The 19,478-nt window shown below is 38.0% G+C and overlaps 1 protein-coding gene across 1 annotated transcript in view; it reads right to left on the bottom strand.

Annotated features, from left to right (window-relative positions):
• LOC109408165 (uncharacterized) overlaps window positions 1–19,478 on the bottom strand; it is a 323,758-nt gene that overhangs the window by 21,265 nt on the left and 283,015 nt on the right. Inside the window, exon 8 of the mRNA XM_062852041.1 lies at window positions 7,993–8,073. Within this exon, the coding sequence (XP_062708025.1) occupies window positions 7,993–8,073 (81 nt within the window). The remainder of the gene's footprint in view (window positions 1–7,992; window positions 8,074–19,478) is intronic.

Here is a 19,478-nt window from a genome sequence, read left to right as displayed (position 1 = left end):
GTAGTGAGCTGGATTTTTGTATGGTGAGATGTTCAATTCTGCATTTCTGCAATGAAATGGTGCAAACAGCGTGGGTTATATGATTTCTTGGCTAACTTGATGCTGTTTGAGCAAAAGTTTGGATAGCTTTGTTGTTGTATTATTTATTTCATGCAACTTCAACAACACAGTTACCCAAACTTTTGCTTAAACAGCATCAAATTAGTCAAGAAATCATATAACCCACGCTGTTTGCACCATTTCATTGCAGAAATGCAGAATTGAACATCTCACCATACAAAAATCCAGCTCACTACTTTCAATCTAGTACTTCACTGATTGCCTCCTATTAAACAAATAGCGTCATACAACATTGTTTAATAAACGTTGACGTAAAGTTTATGATGTTTGTGTAAATTGCTGATGGTTCTAACGTTGAACAAGAGTTTCACAACCGATGTACGATCATTGAATAAACATTCATTTCATCGTGCTTATAGAACGGTTGACGTTGAATAGATTCTCATTTTCGGGCGAACAAGAGTTGAAGAACAGTTTTATTTCAAAATTATTCAAATATAATACGACTTCCAGTTTAATAACGTTGCTTTGAGAAACATTTCTTAAAGCAAAAATTGTTTTTTGGGTACGATGATCAACCACGTTCTTACGGTAATCGAGAAAAGGCAGGAATATTGGTATGACGTGCGCTGCTACTAGAATGCGAGATCAGACTGCATATTCACGACTTTCATGGGATGGAGCTCCTCACAAGTGAGTGATTCATGCTACTTCTAATTAAAACGCTTATTTCCATTTCAACTTAAATGTAACACATGTTTACACTGACGATGATAAACTATTCAAATTGTGTTGTGTATACACAAAAATAAAGGAAACAATTCAAACTAAAAGTATTTCTGGAACGTGGACCAACACTTCATTTGACGAACCATTAAGTATTTTTATTGAATAAATTCACGTTTCTTGATGATTTTAATTATATGGAATGAGCTCACTGATAAATATCCATCGAAGTGTCTACTATTTATGTTCGCTTTGCCACTGACTGGCATCGCCACAGCGAATTACACTAAGAGTCAATTTGTCAAATCATGCTGTTTCTTAAAGCAGACTTCGGTTTTCTTGATTTTTTCTTTTGTTCATTCAGATGCAGTGTTGTCCCACGAATAAATCGACCCATTTCGACCACCAATGAAGGAACTCCTGTGCAGAGAACTCTGCACTATCATTATTACCTACGTCAATCCGCACATTAAGTGTAACGCGACCTCCAACCTCTAAACGAAAATGAAAAGATAAAAAAAATTATAAAAAAAATGAGCCAAAAACTTTACTGTTAGAGGGTTCTCATCTTGACGATTGACTCATTCAATAATAAAAAAGAAGAATTCAGGTGAATTTCTCGCACGCCACAGGGCAAAATGATAGCTTTCGACAGCACCACCGCGCTGCTGATGGAGCCTAATGGAGAGAGAACGCATTCCGCCGGTCCGCTTCCAAGCTCTCCGATCTGCCTGCAGTTCCATAAAGTACTTCACTTGTTGAGATGTGGGCCGCAATAATGGATTGGAGATCGGTCGGCCATTGGTTGGTTGGAGGGAGCCAATATAGACAGACAGGTACCTGTGCTGTACTATAGCCTACCACCTGGCCACGCGTGCTCGCGCCGCAGTGAGTGCGAACGGGCGGCATAATTAGTAGTGAAAAAATACACCTCACTGTTTCCACTCAGGAACCGAGAAGAAGTAAAAATATAATGTATGTACCGTCAAGGCACCATTCACCGTGGATTTAAGAGGATTCGAGGCAAATAAGGGCTGTCATTTGACACCAGTCTTATAAACATTGTTGGTGCCGCTTTTAATTGCCTTCATTATAGGTTAAAATTAAAGCAATATCCACAGAAGTAGAAAATTTTTCACAAAATTTGGTGATATAGTACAATTAGTAAAGGGTAATAGGGTCGCCTAATTCCGTGGTAGGTCACCATTCACCGTGATAGTAGGGACCCATTCACCGTGTATGAAAAATGTTATTCTACTTTGTTTAAAAATGATCAAAACAACCCAGCCAAGGAAATTTTCTTTGTTTAAATTCATTTCAAGTAATAACTTGCAAGATTTTATTAGAAAAACGAATGTTCAAATTTTCGATTTTTTCTAGATATATGGGACAATATGGGGCACGGTGAATGGAGACCATTGATTTTCAGGGTACCCATTTACCGTGCCTTTTTGTTTCAATTAAAAAGTACGAGTAATCGTACTTTCTTGTTAAACTTACTTCGGTAATGCAAAATACATACCTGATATGTGAATTGAATTGCTTCTTGGTGGAATAAAAACGTTACTACATTTAGTTTATCGCTTAAATCACCTTAGCGCAGTTTTCGTTTTTTTACTATGAATGCAGTGAACGAGCAGAAACCCGCTTCATGTAAACACACTTTAGTGTCAAGATGATACTTTTAAATGTTTCTAGTGAGCGTTTTGACATGGTAACAATACATTAGTGTTGTATTGGTGAAATTGAAGGGAAATTGTCACATCATTCAATCGTAATATGGAAATAATGAAAAATATTCGAAGGCACACGGTGAATGGAGCCCCCACGGTGAATGGCGCCTTGACGGTACAATGCAAATCACGGGGCTGCCCGACCGTCCGTACAGGCGCGCAAGTGGATTGGCTGATCTGCATTTTCTATGGGCAAGCTGCTCGTTTATGTTCTCATTTTCTATTCGATTGAGTTCATTAAGCAGGCACTGATGAGCCGTTGGTTGGTTCACTAGTTGCAATAAAAAGCAAAGCTGTTTGTGTTTGAAACTAGTATTGGTCTTGAAAATTTTACGGCTTATAGGAAGCTCAGGCACTACCTGAGGTTATTTTTTTCTCTTATATGATCATTGTTCAAGGTGACGGAAAATGTCGGTTAAGTTTTCCCAACATCCAAACCTGTTCCTTATATGTATCACGTTCGTAATTATCCACAAGCGAATAACGACTCACAGTCTGTACTGAAACTGAATCAATATTTTGTATTAGCCCCAACAAAAGTATTACGCCATAAGCATCGTAAAACAACAAAAGACGAGTCAACCTCAACAACTTCGTATAAAAACATGAAAGGTAGCCCATCTCACTATAAGTACACATATGATTTTGCACCACGTCCTCCTCATCGACGACCGTTGTTGGTGGTACGGAAATGAAGTAAGCTTGGATCAAGTGGAAGCAAACATTAAAAGTGAAATCTAACGATACTGCTTAATAAGCATGTAAAGCAAAATTAAACACGAAATGCAAATTGACACACTACTGGCCGATGCATAATAACACGTGTTTCTTATTCATATTCTCTAATTATTGGTTTAGCCCATCCTAGTTTTGCTCAAAATGTTGGCTGACGTACCTCTAATAGCGTGAAAGCAGGTATTCCACCTTGGGCTACATATCTGTAATATGTATTAACGTAGTAAGAAAATGTTGTCTATGTTGAGCCATATTGTGATCAAACTATATTTTTTGGACGAATTATTCAATGCATGAAATGTAAATGATAGTTTTTGGCGGAATCTTTTTTAGCCCTGTGGGGCCGGAGAGGTCATATATAACCACACATGAAGAATTATTGTATAAAACCACAAACTCGATATAAATGAACTGTGTCTTCGGCAAAGTTATTGAAAATCTACTCATCTATTAGAGAAAAATATTATAGAAGTAGGGTGACAAAGGGTATTATCGGCAGGTTTGTTCTTTTCGTCATGAGGGGGTTTTTGTGGGCCAAATTGACTGAAATTTGGGCATATAACTCAGCTTGGTAGGGAAGGATTTGAGGCCAACTCTCAGTTCAACAGGTTTAAAAAAAACCATGACGAAGAGAACAAAACTGCCGAAAATACATAAGTTCCCCTATACCTTTAACCCTCTAATACCCAATCCCGCCTTTAGACGGGGTATAGTTTGAGCATTTTTGTATTTTTGCTTGCCCGGGCAATCAAAACTTTTATATTTTTATCTGATATTTAGGATTGTTCTGCATATCTCACAATAGTTTTTGGTGCCCTTTAAAGCGTATTAACATTTTTTAAAAATCATTGAAAAATTGATGTTTTGGTCACCGTTTAAATGTCATTATTTCTTTGGTATTCAATCGTTATAATTTACGTATTCTAAATTTTTCCTCAATCATTCTATTATAGTAGAAGAGTTTAAGGGAATTGAATACACACTAAAATAATTTTCCTAAAAGTTACACGGAAAATTAAATTTTCTATGAAAAAAAATTTAAAAAAATAATAATTTGACAACAATCATAAAATCTCAAAATGTTTTCGTCTTGAAAAATCGGTAGGCCAAATAGGCTTCCAGGAAAAAAATAAAAGTGTAGGGATGTTCAAAAATAAAAATTAGAAAAATCAAAAATCAAAATTCACAAAATCGAGAATTAAAAAGAATCATCTTCCAAAACATGTTTAAATCGATTTTAGATGACGAAAAATGATATTTAGATCAAAATTAAAAATTTGGGTATTAGAGGGTTAATATTCTGTACACCAAGAAGTTTGGAAAAACATAATAATTCATTCACTATTTTTTATGCTGATTTTAGATATGGTTCACATTCATGTGCTTTTGAGTAGCCTTCTTAATGAATATGGTTCAGTTTTAAATATCTTCGGATGTTCAAGATATTCCAAACTCATCTGGAATTGAGTTCTTAAAATCTATAGGAGAAACTTTGTTCAGTTTAGCATCAAATTGTGATATTGGAAATTTGGCAATAATCCTTGAATCTCTTGGAAACTCGGCAACCTTTTATTGACATTAGGGGTCGTGCACAAATTACGTCACGCTTTTAGAGGGAGGGGGTGGGGTTTAAATAACGTGACGACCCATACAAAAAATTTGAGATCTCATACAAAAAGTGTGACATAGGGGGAGGGGGAGTTGAAAATGGTCGATTTTTGCGTGACATAATTTGTGTATCACCCTTTATTAGGATAATCCAGGTCATCCAAAAGAACTTGGAGTTTATAACCTCATATCTGGTCGGCGTTCAGCCAGAGCGGACTACGTGATTTTTCGGGCAGGTAAAGAGATAAGCTGAGGAATTTGTTAAACCTGAAATTTTCGACGTTATGTTAATGCAGATGTGTCATTACATAAATGAATAATAGTATTTCTGGAAATAATATCAAAGTTTAGAAATTTCAAGTGCTAGCAGGACAGTTTCTCGAAATCATTGAAAAACAGATGGTCCGGTCTGACTTAACGCCGACCATCTATACTTCTAACAGTAGTCATATCCTCAATACAGATTAACGTTGCATAATCAACTATGGACCTAAGCTGCTATCTATTAGTCTACAATAATAAATAATATTATATACATGGTCGTCAAAATCAACCTGGAGTTTAGATCTACATCTTTTACAGCAGTTATAATCGCTATATTCTAATATCACATATGCAACTATTATCAATGACCCCCATGGAGGTGTACGAACCATTTCAAAATTCATCTGGGATGTTCCGCATCAACCAAACTACTCTGAGGAGCAGAGCTTCAGATTAACACTCCTGACAGTAGTCATTCGCTCTGCAGAGTAACATTGCATGATCAACTAATATTATTGGACTTACTTATGCTCAGCGTCATCCAAATTGTACTGGAAAATAGTCGTTGATATCCACAACCATTGTGTGATTTTCGCTATGAGCTGTAACATTACATTTCCAACTATAGTTATATTACTAATGATACCCTTAGAATTGTTTGAATCACTTCATAGTTCTTTTGGGATATTCTAGACCAATCGAAACTGATAGGAAAAATCATATTATTTTGTGACATTCAAAGCCGTCAAAACTTTCCTGAATTTTAGTCCTTGATGTCTGCATCCGCTACTGTAGGGGTAGGCGAAGCAATATGGACACCCTAAGGTTTTTGCCAACTTTACCTGACAAGATGTCAAAAAAGTTTAGTTTTTTGATACATGTATCCTTTTAAAGTCTATTTAGCATCTATTGCATAAGAATGCTCACGAAGAAAAGTGATTTATCCACTTCAAAAAATGTTATGAAAAATGTTAGTTTTTCATGACCGTCTTCAAGCATACGGGGCAGAATGGACACCCCCATGGGGCAATATGAACACCATGAGAATTTTACGAATTCCGTACATTATTTACACCTATAAAGTCATTCTATTACAAAACAACTATTATGGATGAATAATACGCCGAAGTAGTTCATTTATGTTCAGTTAATTTAATTGCAGGCTGTTTTGGATAAAGCTTCGTTTTTGTCAGCATGTACAGCTGTGCCTAGAACAACTATTTTCTACTGCTGTCGTTTTTTGACCAATTTGTTTCGCCCTATGCCTACTATAGTGAACATTTAACCAAAAATATACTGAAATCGAAGAATTTGGTTGGTTTGTGATTTAGGTTATATTTTTCTCTTGCCGCTTCTTTCAAAAAGGTAAGTGTCCATTTTGCCCTGGCAGCAGAAGATATTTCCAAACTTGACTTTTGATATAATAAAGAAGAAAATATAAACATGTTAAGCATGTAGATACAGCAAAACTACTTGCATGTGTTCTAGAAATATCAGGTTTTAATCGACCTGCAATAAATTAATCACTAAATCTTATTTTAGATGGTGTGAAAATTATAATTTCCATGCAGAAAAATCGGAGGACGCAACTTTTTTGTGTAAAATCAAGTATAATTTTAATTTCGAATGTTTCTTTCCTGAAACTACGTTTTAGACAAATGAACTACATTCTCCATTCATAAAAAGTTCAAAAAAGTTCGCATATTTCAAAATATTGAGGGTGTCCATTCTGCCCCGGGTGTCCATATTGCCCCGCCTACCCATAATTATTTTCTCTATGAACTGTAAAGCCACACATCCATTTATAATCAAGTACCTCCTTGGTATTGTACGAACAAGTCCAAAGTTCTTTTGGGATAATCCGGACCAATCAAACTACCCTAATTATCACTTCTTCAGATCTACAGTGTTGACATGTGTCACAGTATTTTTTTGCACAACACTAAGTAATTACACACGGGAAAAAATCGTTCCTAAAAATATGAAGGAAAAATCATAAATTATGCCGCTTTTTGATAGCATGACTACAAGTCATATTATCATGAAGAAAACGACAAATGGGAGGATTTTCGGCGTGGCAGTCGCAATTGCAATCAAACGATCAGATATTCTCCTTCATCCGACGTTTCGATGTGTATAACATCTTCTTCAGGGAAGAAGCTTTCGTTTTGAAAGGCTTTGTGGAAGCATAATTCAAAACGAAAGCGATTAACACCCCTAATTCCCTGAAGAAGATGTAATACACATCGAAACGTCGGATGAAGGAGAATATCTCATCGTTTAATTGCAATTGCGACTGCCACGCCGAAAATCCTCCCAGGTGTCCAGATACCTCAGTCGAAAGCTGCCTCCAAAGAAAACGACCAATATTTGAATATTTTTACAATTTACATAAAAACTTCATGGTTGCCAACAAATCTTTTCTTGTTTATCTTTCTTGCAACATTATGATGCTGAGTCATAGAATTATGCCGCTGAGTCATAAAACCACAAAAAAGCAGCATGAAGCAAAGCAACAAAACAAATGAGTGCGAGCGTTTCATTTAATGCCACCCATAACCGTCGTCACCCAGCGTACATCGATGGATACAGGAATAGGTCCACGCATACTGTCAGCGGACTAGGGGTAGGCGGGACATAATGAGCAGATGGGGCATATTGAGCACCTTCTATTTTCACTGTAAATTACCAAATTTACAAAACAAATTGCTTAATTGTAGCCTGGTTATCTCAAATCAAATGTCAATTTCAATGTTTATACAAATGTCAATCTTTCGAAAGAACTAAAAGCAAGCTTCATGGAAAATATAGTAGGGAAAAGCTGTACCAAAGTTAAAAATATCTATAACACTTTGATTGTACTTACTGTTTATATGCTTTATTGGAGTTCCTACTACTCTGAAGGCTACGCACGGTGTAAAGATATTCTGATTCGGAATGAGATCATCTGAAAATAAAAAGTGAATAAAATTATTTGATTATGTATTGATAACCATGAACGGTATGTTTATTTAACCAAGGATAGAGGATGTATTTTAGGGCCCATATGTCCCAAACGGTATACGTACGGGTATTTAGCAAGATCATGAGGAAGGTTACGGGGTCGATTCCGGGTCGGTTTCGACACATTTTATATTGAAAATTTTCTTGACATCCTTGGACATAAAGTATCTTCGTGCGAGCCACGCGATGTTTGCGATATTTGATACTCGTGAGAATCATAATAAACTTTCATCTTCTTTCTGGCTCTACTTTCCCATTGGAACTAGGCCTGTCTTTCTCAACTTAGTGTTTTTTGAGGACTTCCACAGTGACTGACAGCAGTCATTGTTTGTCATTGCACGAATTTATATATTGTGTGGCAAGCACAATGATATGCGATGCCCAGTGAATCGAAGAAATTTTCCCGACCGGAACGCGAATTGCACCCGTCGTCTTCGGAATGGCGTTTCATAGCCTTAACCAGGCTATCTGTAGAGACCTAAAATGAGCTTTACCAACATAAATTTAAATAGTGGCGTGGACAGTAGTGTGGTTAACCCATTCGCAATAAGGAGTGTGCTAAGTAGCTGGGTCTCCGCCTAGACGGATGAAGGAGGTAACAGTGTGAGTGCACAATTGTATGTGAACCCATTACAACTCCTGCTGGATCGCTGGGAGAAGAAATGAACGGAGCGTGTTTGGCGAGGGCCGTCATCAAAACCCTGAAGGGCTTCCTGCCATGGCAGTAACTTAATAACAGAGGAACGTGATTATCAAGAAGGACCTCAAGCAGGGCTTGCTGAAACTTCGTAAGTCAATGCTAGTGGCTAGACAAGCTCACGGAAATAGTCCGTTAACCTGAAGGTGTCAAAGTCAACTTATTATTATTATTACTATCTTTATTAGGGATATTTTCAGCCCGAGGCTGGTTTATCTCCATAAAGTCAACTTAGACTGAGGCCTTCACATTCGCGGGTAGCCCGACAAAGACACCAGATGTGACTGCATTCTCACATCAGTCGTTGAAGCGTAAAGGCAGCCATCCGCAGAGGAGCTACCCGTCGGCATTCGCAGGGCCAGGGGAATGATAACCCCGAAATAAAAGAGCATCGGATCTAGGAGATGATGTACGCGGTATCAGATGTATTCGTACTGGTGAAATGATCCTTAAAATTGCATTGTAATAACGCATTAAGCGAAAGAGAGCCTATAGCTCTTTACCACAGCGGGTTAAGAATAAAAGGATATCCTGAACATTCAGGTCTCTGAAGTCAGTTTCACTTGATAAGTGTTTACCGAATACTCGGAAACGTAGTTGCGCGAAAACTGGACAGTTACATATCAAATGATACGAAGTTCCATAATCGGATTCACAGCTATCACATGCAAATGAATCAGCTTGCTGAATATTCACCATGTGATAGCTGAGTCGGCAGTGGCCAGTCAATGCTTTGACCAGAATGCTGCAATTCTGCTTTGACAGATTTGTAAGATACTTCGCCACTCTTGGAGATGGCTCAGTACACTACAATTTTGTTTGACGACGTCACTCTAACCCAATGTTTCCCAAACTTTTAGGGGGTATCGCCCCCTTAGAGCTTCAAAAAAATATTTTCGCCCCCCCTAGGTGAATTTTTTTTTATAGTAGAAGGCTGAAACTATGCTTAGCTAAAGCCTTTGAAGGCGCTACTGTGGCAAATCGAGGAGTGCCATCTAGTGTATCTAAAACTGTGTCACTCTCATTTTCATTAAATTGTTATGTAAATGCGTTGATTTTCCGCATTTGAAAAAAAAAATACTGAATTTTTATCGTAGGTACTTACAAAAGTATTGAAATCGTGTTTATCCCTACTTCTTAAACCGTTGTTAATTGAATATTTATTAATCGAAATAGAACTGACTGTGAACACATATGAACACTCGATATTCCCAACCAGATGTTTTATGATTGTTCTTAACCTTCCGTAACTCGCGCGGTTGACTACCTGCGTCAGCACCACGCTAATGCTGAGTAAAAAAAGCGAGATTTTTTCATCGTGTTGTACAAAATACAACAGCGCGATCGCTCGAGGGTTAAAAGGAGTTTTTCAACAAATGAGAGTCAATGTTTTGTCACAAGCAGTAAAATAAGACTGGTGGAGAATTTGAAAACAATTAAAAAAATGTGTTATGTGAAAAAAGTGCAACCCAAAAAAATATCGGTGTGATGCCGAGGGCTGAAAATCTCGATAATAAAGAAAAATAAAAATAATAAATAGCGGTGTATATTCAAATGTAGTTATGTTTCGTCAAACCCACATCCAGATTCAAATCAACGAGCTTCGTATAAATTTGAATGCTTTCTGTGTTTTAAATAAATTATTTCTTTTTTCACTGAAAATTTTCCTTGCTTCGCTGAGCAACATGACGTTTTCTTCCAGCGAAGGCTTCCGCGATACAGGAAATCGCTGAATTTCACACTAACATAGAAGAAAATCTGTCAACAGTAACTCAATACACATGCGTTTTCAGTGAAAAGCTCTATTTGCGTGACAACAATCCACTTCCACTTCCACTTGAAATGTTTTCAAATTAACTTTCAGTAAAATTTGGAATTCCTCCGAGAAGCTTTTCTGAAATATTTTCAAACACAGTTGTTTGTAAACACTGTCTGCTGCTCATGTTTTTGCTTGGAAATTCCATGAATAAGTCTGTCTACGAGTTAAAACGCAATTGTTATCATTAAATCGCGAAAAAAAACTATGTTCTCTTCATAATTTTGACGAAAACTAATCACGATTCACGAATGTTCATTATAGGAGTTTCCAAATATATTTTTATTTAGATTTCGAGAATCACACAAACGCTTCAGAAACACGTGTAGCAGTCTTTTCCAGCAATTTGCCAAAGAGTTCACATAAACACCAATCATCAACGATTGTACCCTTCACTAGGAGACGAAAAATCTCTATATCGGAACTGAAGCTAGGAGATGTCGAATTATCTTTATCTCTAGATGTCAAATTTTTAGGAGTTGTACTAGATAGTAAACTCTGCTGGCATAAACATGTGGAAAAACAGTTAGAAAAAGCTAGAAATGCTTTCTGGGGCTGTAAAAGAACTTTTGGGAGGAAATGGGGCTTGAAGCCGAAGATGATACTTTGGATTTATATGACCATTGTGAAACCCATTATTACTTATGCTTCTATTATTTGGTGGGAAAAGACCAAACAAGTTACAACTCAAACAAAATTAAACAAGCTACAAAGGCTTGCAACAGCTTCACTAACTGGGGCAATGCATAGCACCCCATCAAAAGCTTTGGATGCAATGCTAAATCTTCTGCCATTGCATGATTGTATTTAAATAACAGCTGCTAAAAGTGGTCTAAGTATGAGAAGGTCCTTAAATCTCAATTATTATAATCTTAAAGGGCATATGAGCATACTAAAGATTTACGAAATCGACCCAGTATATTTGGTCAATGAAGATTACATGATAAAGCGTAACTTTTTTGGTCATCTATTTTGTGTTGCTGATGTGACTCGTCAGGATTGGGAAACAGGGGAGCCAGTTTTTCGATCTGGTTCAACTGTTTTTTACACTGACGGCTCAAAACAAGACAATTTGGTTGGGGCTGGTATTTTTGGCCCTGGTGTCAACGTTTCATTGCCACTGGGAAGGTGGCCTACTGTCTTCCAGGCTGAAGTCTATGCTATTTTGGAATGTGCTGACATATGTCTCAAAAGGCGCTATAGAAATGCTAATATTTGTATATGTTCGGATAGCAAAGCAGCATTGAATGCTTTGAAGTCCAAAGTGTATACCTCGAAACTAGTCTTGGAATGCTCGAAGCTACTGCAGCAATTGTCCTGTCGCAATAAGGTTAATCTGTATTGGGTTCCTGGGCAGGGATGGGAACACTCACTTGCAGAGAGTTACACTCACTTGATGTTTTCTCAGCTCAGAAGCGTGCAATCAAGAAATGGTTTATGGACGATTTTTGCCTTGTGGTTTTGTCTAAAAGTTTGCCGAATAGAGTAGGTGTCGAACACACATATCAAAGTCGTGACAGAGCTGTGAAAGCGACTCTCCACGAGGTGAGTGTAATTTACATTCACCTCGTGGAGAGTTGCCTTCGCAGCTCCTTCACGACTTCGGTATGCGTGTGCGACCCCTACTCTATTCGGCAAACTTTTAGACTAGATCACAAGGCAAAAGTCGTCCATACATCATTTCTTGATTGCACGCTTCTGAGCTAAGAAAACATCAAGTGAGTGTAACTCTCTGCAAGTGAGTGTTCCCATCCTTGTTCCTGGGCATCGCGGAATAGAAGGAAATGAAAAGGTTGATCAGTTGGCAAAACAAGGGTCATCCACTCAATTCATAGGACCGGAGCCATTTTTTGGGTTGGCTCCAAGTGCCTTAAAAATGAAATTCAAGATTTTAGAAGAATTTAAAATTAAGCGTAACTGGATGAACATAACTGATTCTCGTCAATCTAAGCGATTCATCACACCAGACGCCATTAACACACTAAGGCTAATAGACCTGAACAAAAATGACCTAAGTACTTACACTGGACTAATAACTGGCCACTGCCCTTGCAAATACTACCTGAAATTGATTGGTAAATTGCAAGAAGATAAATGTCGATTTTGTAAATTAGAGACTGAAACGTCTGAGCATTTATTGTGCGAGTGTGTTGCACTTTATCACAAGCGCTGTAGATTTCTGGAAAGGGGCCTAATGGGGCCTCAGGAAATTTGGGCTTCTCATCCCAAACATGTACTAAGTTTCATACGGAACGCGGTACCTGATTGGGACAAACGCCATTTGCTGTGAGGAAAGTCACTCCTGATAGTGTCGGTTCTTTTCAGTACGGCAATAAAAAAAATGAAGAGGATGACGCCACAATAGATCAAATCAATGGTCGCAGTGGCATTATGTCCCCAACAAGGAAAAAAATACCAATCATTCTGTAGAATTAAGTCGATGCTTATGTTTAATAGTCACAGCGTTTTTTATTATCCTAGGCAAAACTTGAACTGTAAGCTTGAATTCCATGGAGTTTTTATGATTACGTTGACATTCTCGTTTTGTAGTTCAATACTTTTGATGTTTTCCAATCATTGAAAAAATCGCCCCCTTTTTAGTATTTTCGCCCCCCAATTTTTATTTCTCAAATTTTCGCCCCCCTGGGCCTGATTTTCGCCCCCAAGGGGGCGATTTCGCCCACTTTGGGAATCACTGCTCTAAACTATCCCAGTATTGTCTGTGTTGAGTAGCAGCCCAGGTGTGAATCTAAAGCTTTACCCAACACTTCGATATCGGAATAGCTGGCTCAGGGCCAATGAAGTCATGTGATGCTTCAGTGCGAGCTTACTCATCAGCCAATTCATTTCCAGCGATGGAAGAATGGCCAGGTACCCATACAAGGTGAACAGCGTTTGCTGAATTCAGCTCCTCGATTTGAGTTCGACAAGTGATAACTATCTTCGGCCTAGAGTTGGCCGAAGCAAGTACTTTAATAGAAGCCTGGCTATCTGAACAGAAGTATATTACTTTGCCCATTACGTACTGCTGAAGTGCTGATTGCACTCCGCACATAAGAGCAAAGATTTCGGCCTGAAAAACGGTGCAGTGTCTACCAAGTGAGTAAAACAGATACAGCCTTAGCTCACGAGAATAAACACCAGCACCTGCTCGACCTTCGAGAAGGGATCCATCAGTGTAAAATACGATGCCGTCTGAAATACTTCTTTCCAGATATCCAGATGTCCACTCTTCCCGGGAAGGGAATTTCGTGGAAAATGTTCTATATGGAAAATAACAAGCAATTTTAAGATCACTTGGAGCAAGGACAATTTTGTCCCAATTCACCAAAAAAGGAAACAACGAGGTGTGTGTTGAACTGCGGTTCACAGGAGTTTCCTCTAGTAGACCGAGTACCCGTAGACGGTACTCGGAGGGGAGGGGAGTGACAGGAGTGAAGAAGATGGACGAATGGAATGGGGGGAGTTGACTCAATGGATAAAAGGGGGAGGGGTGTTAAAGGATCAAATGGCAAGGGGGCGGGTCTCCAGTTGGCCCCGTGGACAAGGCTGTAGATCACCAATCCGGAGACGGCGGGTTCGATTCCCGAAACCCATAAATATTCTCGCTAATAGTAGGCAATTCAATTTATGGGTTATCAATTATGGGCTTCTATGTTTCGCGAAAAAACTGTAATTTATGTTAATGAATTTCCTAAGACTATTTTTTCTGCGGCAAATTTTGCACACATCTTCGCTCACGTCCATTGACGAAAAGGCAGACTTGCCTCAGTCAGTCAGTCGCTTCGTTCGATAAGAAGGTGTGTTCAATAGTACGGTGGGGGCGTGCCGTGAAAAATATATTAATTGCCTGCCACCGGCTGGATCACGATTTGTAAAGCTGACGTGGAATATGTCGATAATAAATAGAGCAAAATGGATGCACTACAACTACATGGGAATCAATGGGTACGATCGGATTCAAACAGTGCTTCCTAGAGCCGTCTTATCTTGGTTGCAAGAACTATAAAAGCTGTAAAAGCTATATATCAACGCCGTGTGTATGCCAGAGGAAATGCGTATAAGTAGTAATATGGGAGTACGCCTACAAAAGGGATATAAATTTGAACCGGTGTGTCGTTGTAGCTAGCGGACATTGCGGTTCGGCCTTGATTTAACACCACGGTGTTGTGATTGACTATAACTTAACATGAATGAATCCATTCGGCTGATCATTGTGCATTGAATGAAGTGTGATATGAGGCCCGTATATATCAGAAGCGATGAACGAGCGCAAGACCATGCTAAGAGGGGTGACACAGGTTCGATTCCGGATCAGTCCAGGATAGTAATGTAAATATCCTTGACATTCTTGGACAATGGGCATAGTGTATCATCGTACCTGCCACATGATTCACGAATGTAAAACTATGCATCGGCAATGAAAGTTGACACTTCTGGTTATTTAATTTTTGTGACTGTAAAATGTGCTAAATAACACTTGTCAAGATATTCAGCTATAATTATATATAACCGTCCAAACAATTGTTTGTACAAAGGGTGTACTAAATGGCAAGCAAAACCAAAACCATCAATGACCAACATCTCGTTGTTGAGATAATCTATCAACTTAACGAATAAATTGATATTTGCTACTCCGGCGATTACAGTCAATCTATTGATACCCTCTGATCATCTATAAAGCAAGCTATTCATTGCCATGGACGTTGAAGCGCGCGAAAACTTGCACTGGACCTTTCAATGCCTAGTTAGACAGCTATAGAAAGGTAACCTAGCCACTGACTATCTACCATCCTGAAAAGACGCGCGCTAAACTGTGTATGATTAGCTTGATTTTAGCATCATCATTCGTCATTACACGGTCGAGCTTTAGCTTCCGAGACGGCGCTGCTGTCAAGTCAAAGCATCATAACTGGAATCACCGTCGTTCATTCGATGTCCACAGTCCACTAGTGAGCTGTCTCTCAATGCGAAAGATCTCGTTTGCCATGGGGTGGATCACCATCGCTGAGATCGAGGAGTCAACAATTCGCGAGACGAAACAAATTACAACCTCATTGAGACGCCACGTCTTTTGAACCGTCACTTTTTCATGGGAGTAGCTGGGCCATCGTTCTTTCATCAATAAATGAAAGGGTGTTGGAGGGTAATTGTGTATATCACTTCGGGTCGTATTTTTTATTTGCTAGTTGAGTGTTTCTTTATATCTACGATATGAAGTCGCGGGTGGTTATACTTTGATGTTAGGTAATTTGAGCTGAGTAAACAAATTGCAATATCGCTTCATTTCACATGATTACCAAATGCGCCAAAAACTTGAAACGAATATCTGTTACTAGTTTGGGGCTGTTCATAAACCACGTAGACCAAATTTTGACCATATCAGACCCCACCCCCCCCCCCTCCCCCCTCGTAGATTTTCGTCCATACAAAAAAAATTGAAATTTGTATGGAGCGTAGACTTTGGCCAGACCCCCCCCTCCCCCCAGAAAGTCTACGTGGTTTATGAATGGTCCCTTTTGAAATTGTTATTTTTTTACCTTCATGTACGAATCGGATCAGTATCGTTCACTAACTTTGCAGGAATGTTTTCTGGCATGCTCGCAACAGCGAGAGTGCAGCCAGCCCGAGCAAAGGCGGATAACAAAATGATAACTTCTGTTACTTGGTTATTCTTCGTTTGATAATTAAGTTTGTTATCATTTAGGTTGAATTAAGAGCCGCCCCGTAACGTGGGTAGATCACCTTAGAATGGTGCGTTGCGGCGTAAGATCTACCACCACATCAGATTTCGATCGTGTTAATGTTTTCATGCCTACAGTGGCCGATCACTGGTGGGAAGACATTCCAGGATCGAGATTTGATGTGCTTTTTTAATGTTTTGTGGCTAATCCACATTTTATTTCAGGAATAATCAAGTAAATGTTTCGTATATTTTATAAATGCTTATTAGGTAATCATGATTATGATTGTTTTTCAAACAAATGTATAACTAAACATACACAACACACACTTACATACACTACATATGTATACATATCTTATCATATTTTGGGAAAGGGAGGGACCATCAGGGCAACCGATTGAAACGATTTGGACAGGGAGCTTGGAACTGCCTCCTCCTTGTTGTTAACATTTCGTGGATTGAGGGCGGGCTCTTCGACCCCATCTATTGGGAGTATTCTGTCAATCGAGGGCTTGATTTTGCAGTTGTTCGTGAAAACTTTCTTCTGGAAGGAGATTCTTTTCCCCTGATGCGGGTTTCGCGCAAGTGTCTCTGCTTGCGTGTCCGCATAACCCTTTTTGGCCCTTCATACAGGAGAATGACTGACCACTAACAACAGCACAATCTTGATCAAATTGCTTTTCAGATTATTCCAGTGCTATAGGCAGCTGCCTTGCTACAATAGATGGTAGAACAATATCATCATCATCATCATTTAGGTTAAATTAAGAGCCAACATAAAAAAAGATAACTCATATTTACTTCTGGAATACCAAAATGATAAGAAATTAAGTTATCATTGAGTTCAAGTTGATAACTAATTGTGTTATACCATATTTTGTTCAACATCACATTTAGTTTTCAACATGAAAAAATACATCTGATTGATAACTGGTTTTGTTATCAATTTGTTATGATTCAGAGCTATTTTATAGACCAAAATAGTAAAAATCTGCTTTTCCGACAAAAGTTTCTTATAATTTACAACCAATGTTTTCAACTATTGCGCACAGGCGGGTCTCAAACCCTGATCGAGTGATTGTCGATCGCAGCCTATAGGCCCTATACCAACGGGACTCAGTGAAAGTGAGAGTAATTGAAGGCTACGCTTTCGTACTACAGTCGCATTGAAGATGGGAAGCGAAATCTATTTTATGCAATTCAGTATCATAATTTCTATTTTATTTAACTTATTTAGGTATCATAATGGTAAATATTTCCGTACTGGTTCATTATGCAACTGAAATGAGTTGCATAATGAAAAATAGTTGCATAATGTTCATTATGTAACTCATTTGAGTTGCATTATGAACATTATGCAACTCTAATTAGTTGTATAATGAAAAAATCATCGCATAAAATTTTGTATGCCACTCGTTGCAAAACTCGATTTTTTCAGCACTCTTCGTATTTATCCAACTCGGCAAGCCTCGTTGGATAAATGTACGACTCGTGCTGAAAAAACCAACTTTTTGCAACTCGTCACATAAATAACTAGATTTAGATTTAAGGTTCATCAGACTCTCAGTTTTGGGAAAGCTTTGAAATATGCGTTCGAAAGGAGTTAACTTATTTTGTTATCATTTAGTATTTTTATGTTATCGCGATATACCAAAATTATCGATTACTTAATTTGTTATCATCTGGTTATCATCAATTGGAAAAGATGATAACAAAAATAACAAAATGATAACACCGATAACACAGTTTATTCTCAAAGTTGTTGAGATGGTTCAACCAACTCAAACAGGCCACTGGGTTTCAAAGCAGATCGAAAGACGTTTTTTGATGATCAGCTTGAACTGAAAAATTCTTTATTATAAAACATATCTCAATAGACAAATTCAATCCTACTCACATTTATCAGTGCCGTTATACACTTTAAACTTGGTTTCAAACCGTTCAATAACAGAAAACAACTTCAACTTTATCGCCTTTGCCGCTACTTACTCTTTTGTAACTTCACTCTTTTTCTATCTATTCAGTCAAAGTTTGCATTTAAATATTTAGGGTGACCAGTATTCACTGGCGCCCAACTATTGTATCCACCTTTGCTCGGGAATCCGTGCCTCATCCTTCATCGACACAGCCGTTCGCAGAATACGGTACCGAAAACAAACCATATACATCAAAAAGGCAACTGCGCTTTGTTATTTTGATAGCAGATTATCGCTCCCAAATTTGTTCGCAACAAGAAACAAGAAATTGTTGTTTAATACACAACACCACTCAATTTGTGCAGACTGGGTTTTCAATTATGCTTCGCGAAAAAAACTGTAATTTATGTTAATGAATTTCCAAAGACTATTTTTTTCTGCACTATTTTTTTTTTGCACACATTTGACGAAAAGAGTTCTGTTTCAATTAAACATGTTTATGTACCTATTCAATTTTACAATGGACCCGATTTACAATGAAAAAAAGCTTGTGTTGGCAACCGGACACGATCAAAGCATCTTGAGATCATCAGGCTCGCACGCTACCACTCGGCTATAGAATCGTGTGATATCAGAGGAAACAAAACGCACACAAGAAGCGTTTAAGGTTCGATGATAGCATTTTTCCATGGTAAATTTGAAAACATTTTTATGCTGGTCATTGCCGCCAGCCGTCATTCAGTACAGCTATCAATTAATATAATGTGACATTAGATTCTTGTTAATTTTGTAGAAATAGTTTTCCTTATATATATATCCAATTTTAATATAATTTTGCTACAAAATATGTAACAAATCTCTGTGTATAAAAAAAAAGTTTGAATTTCATTTCAACGCACCAACGAATGAGCCCATCATTTTGATTTTTGCACGGGATTCGTCTGCAGAGTAGCCGAGTAGCTGTGTTCATGTAAAAAAAAAGTTAGGTACACCAATCAGCTAAGCAACTACAGGTATACCCTGATTAAGTAAACATTTCAATTTTGGAAATATCTATAAACTAGAAGAAATTTATTTTATTTTAATTCAAATTGTAGACCAAAATGTACCAAAACATAAAAAAAAACTTCATGAAAACTGAGTTTATACGCTGGATTTTTTTTAACGAATTGCTTCAGAAATTCCTCCAGGGATCCCTTCTGAAATTCCTCAAGAAGATTCTTCGGAAATTTAG

Source organism: Aedes albopictus, chromosome 2 (assembly GCF_035046485.1).
Source record: "Aedes albopictus strain Foshan chromosome 2, AalbF5, whole genome shotgun sequence".
In the NCBI taxonomy this organism is placed as follows: domain Eukaryota; kingdom Metazoa; phylum Arthropoda; class Insecta; order Diptera; family Culicidae; genus Aedes; species Aedes albopictus.
Note: the sequence above shows the minus strand (reverse complement) of the source record. Positions and strands in the feature narration are given on the sequence as shown.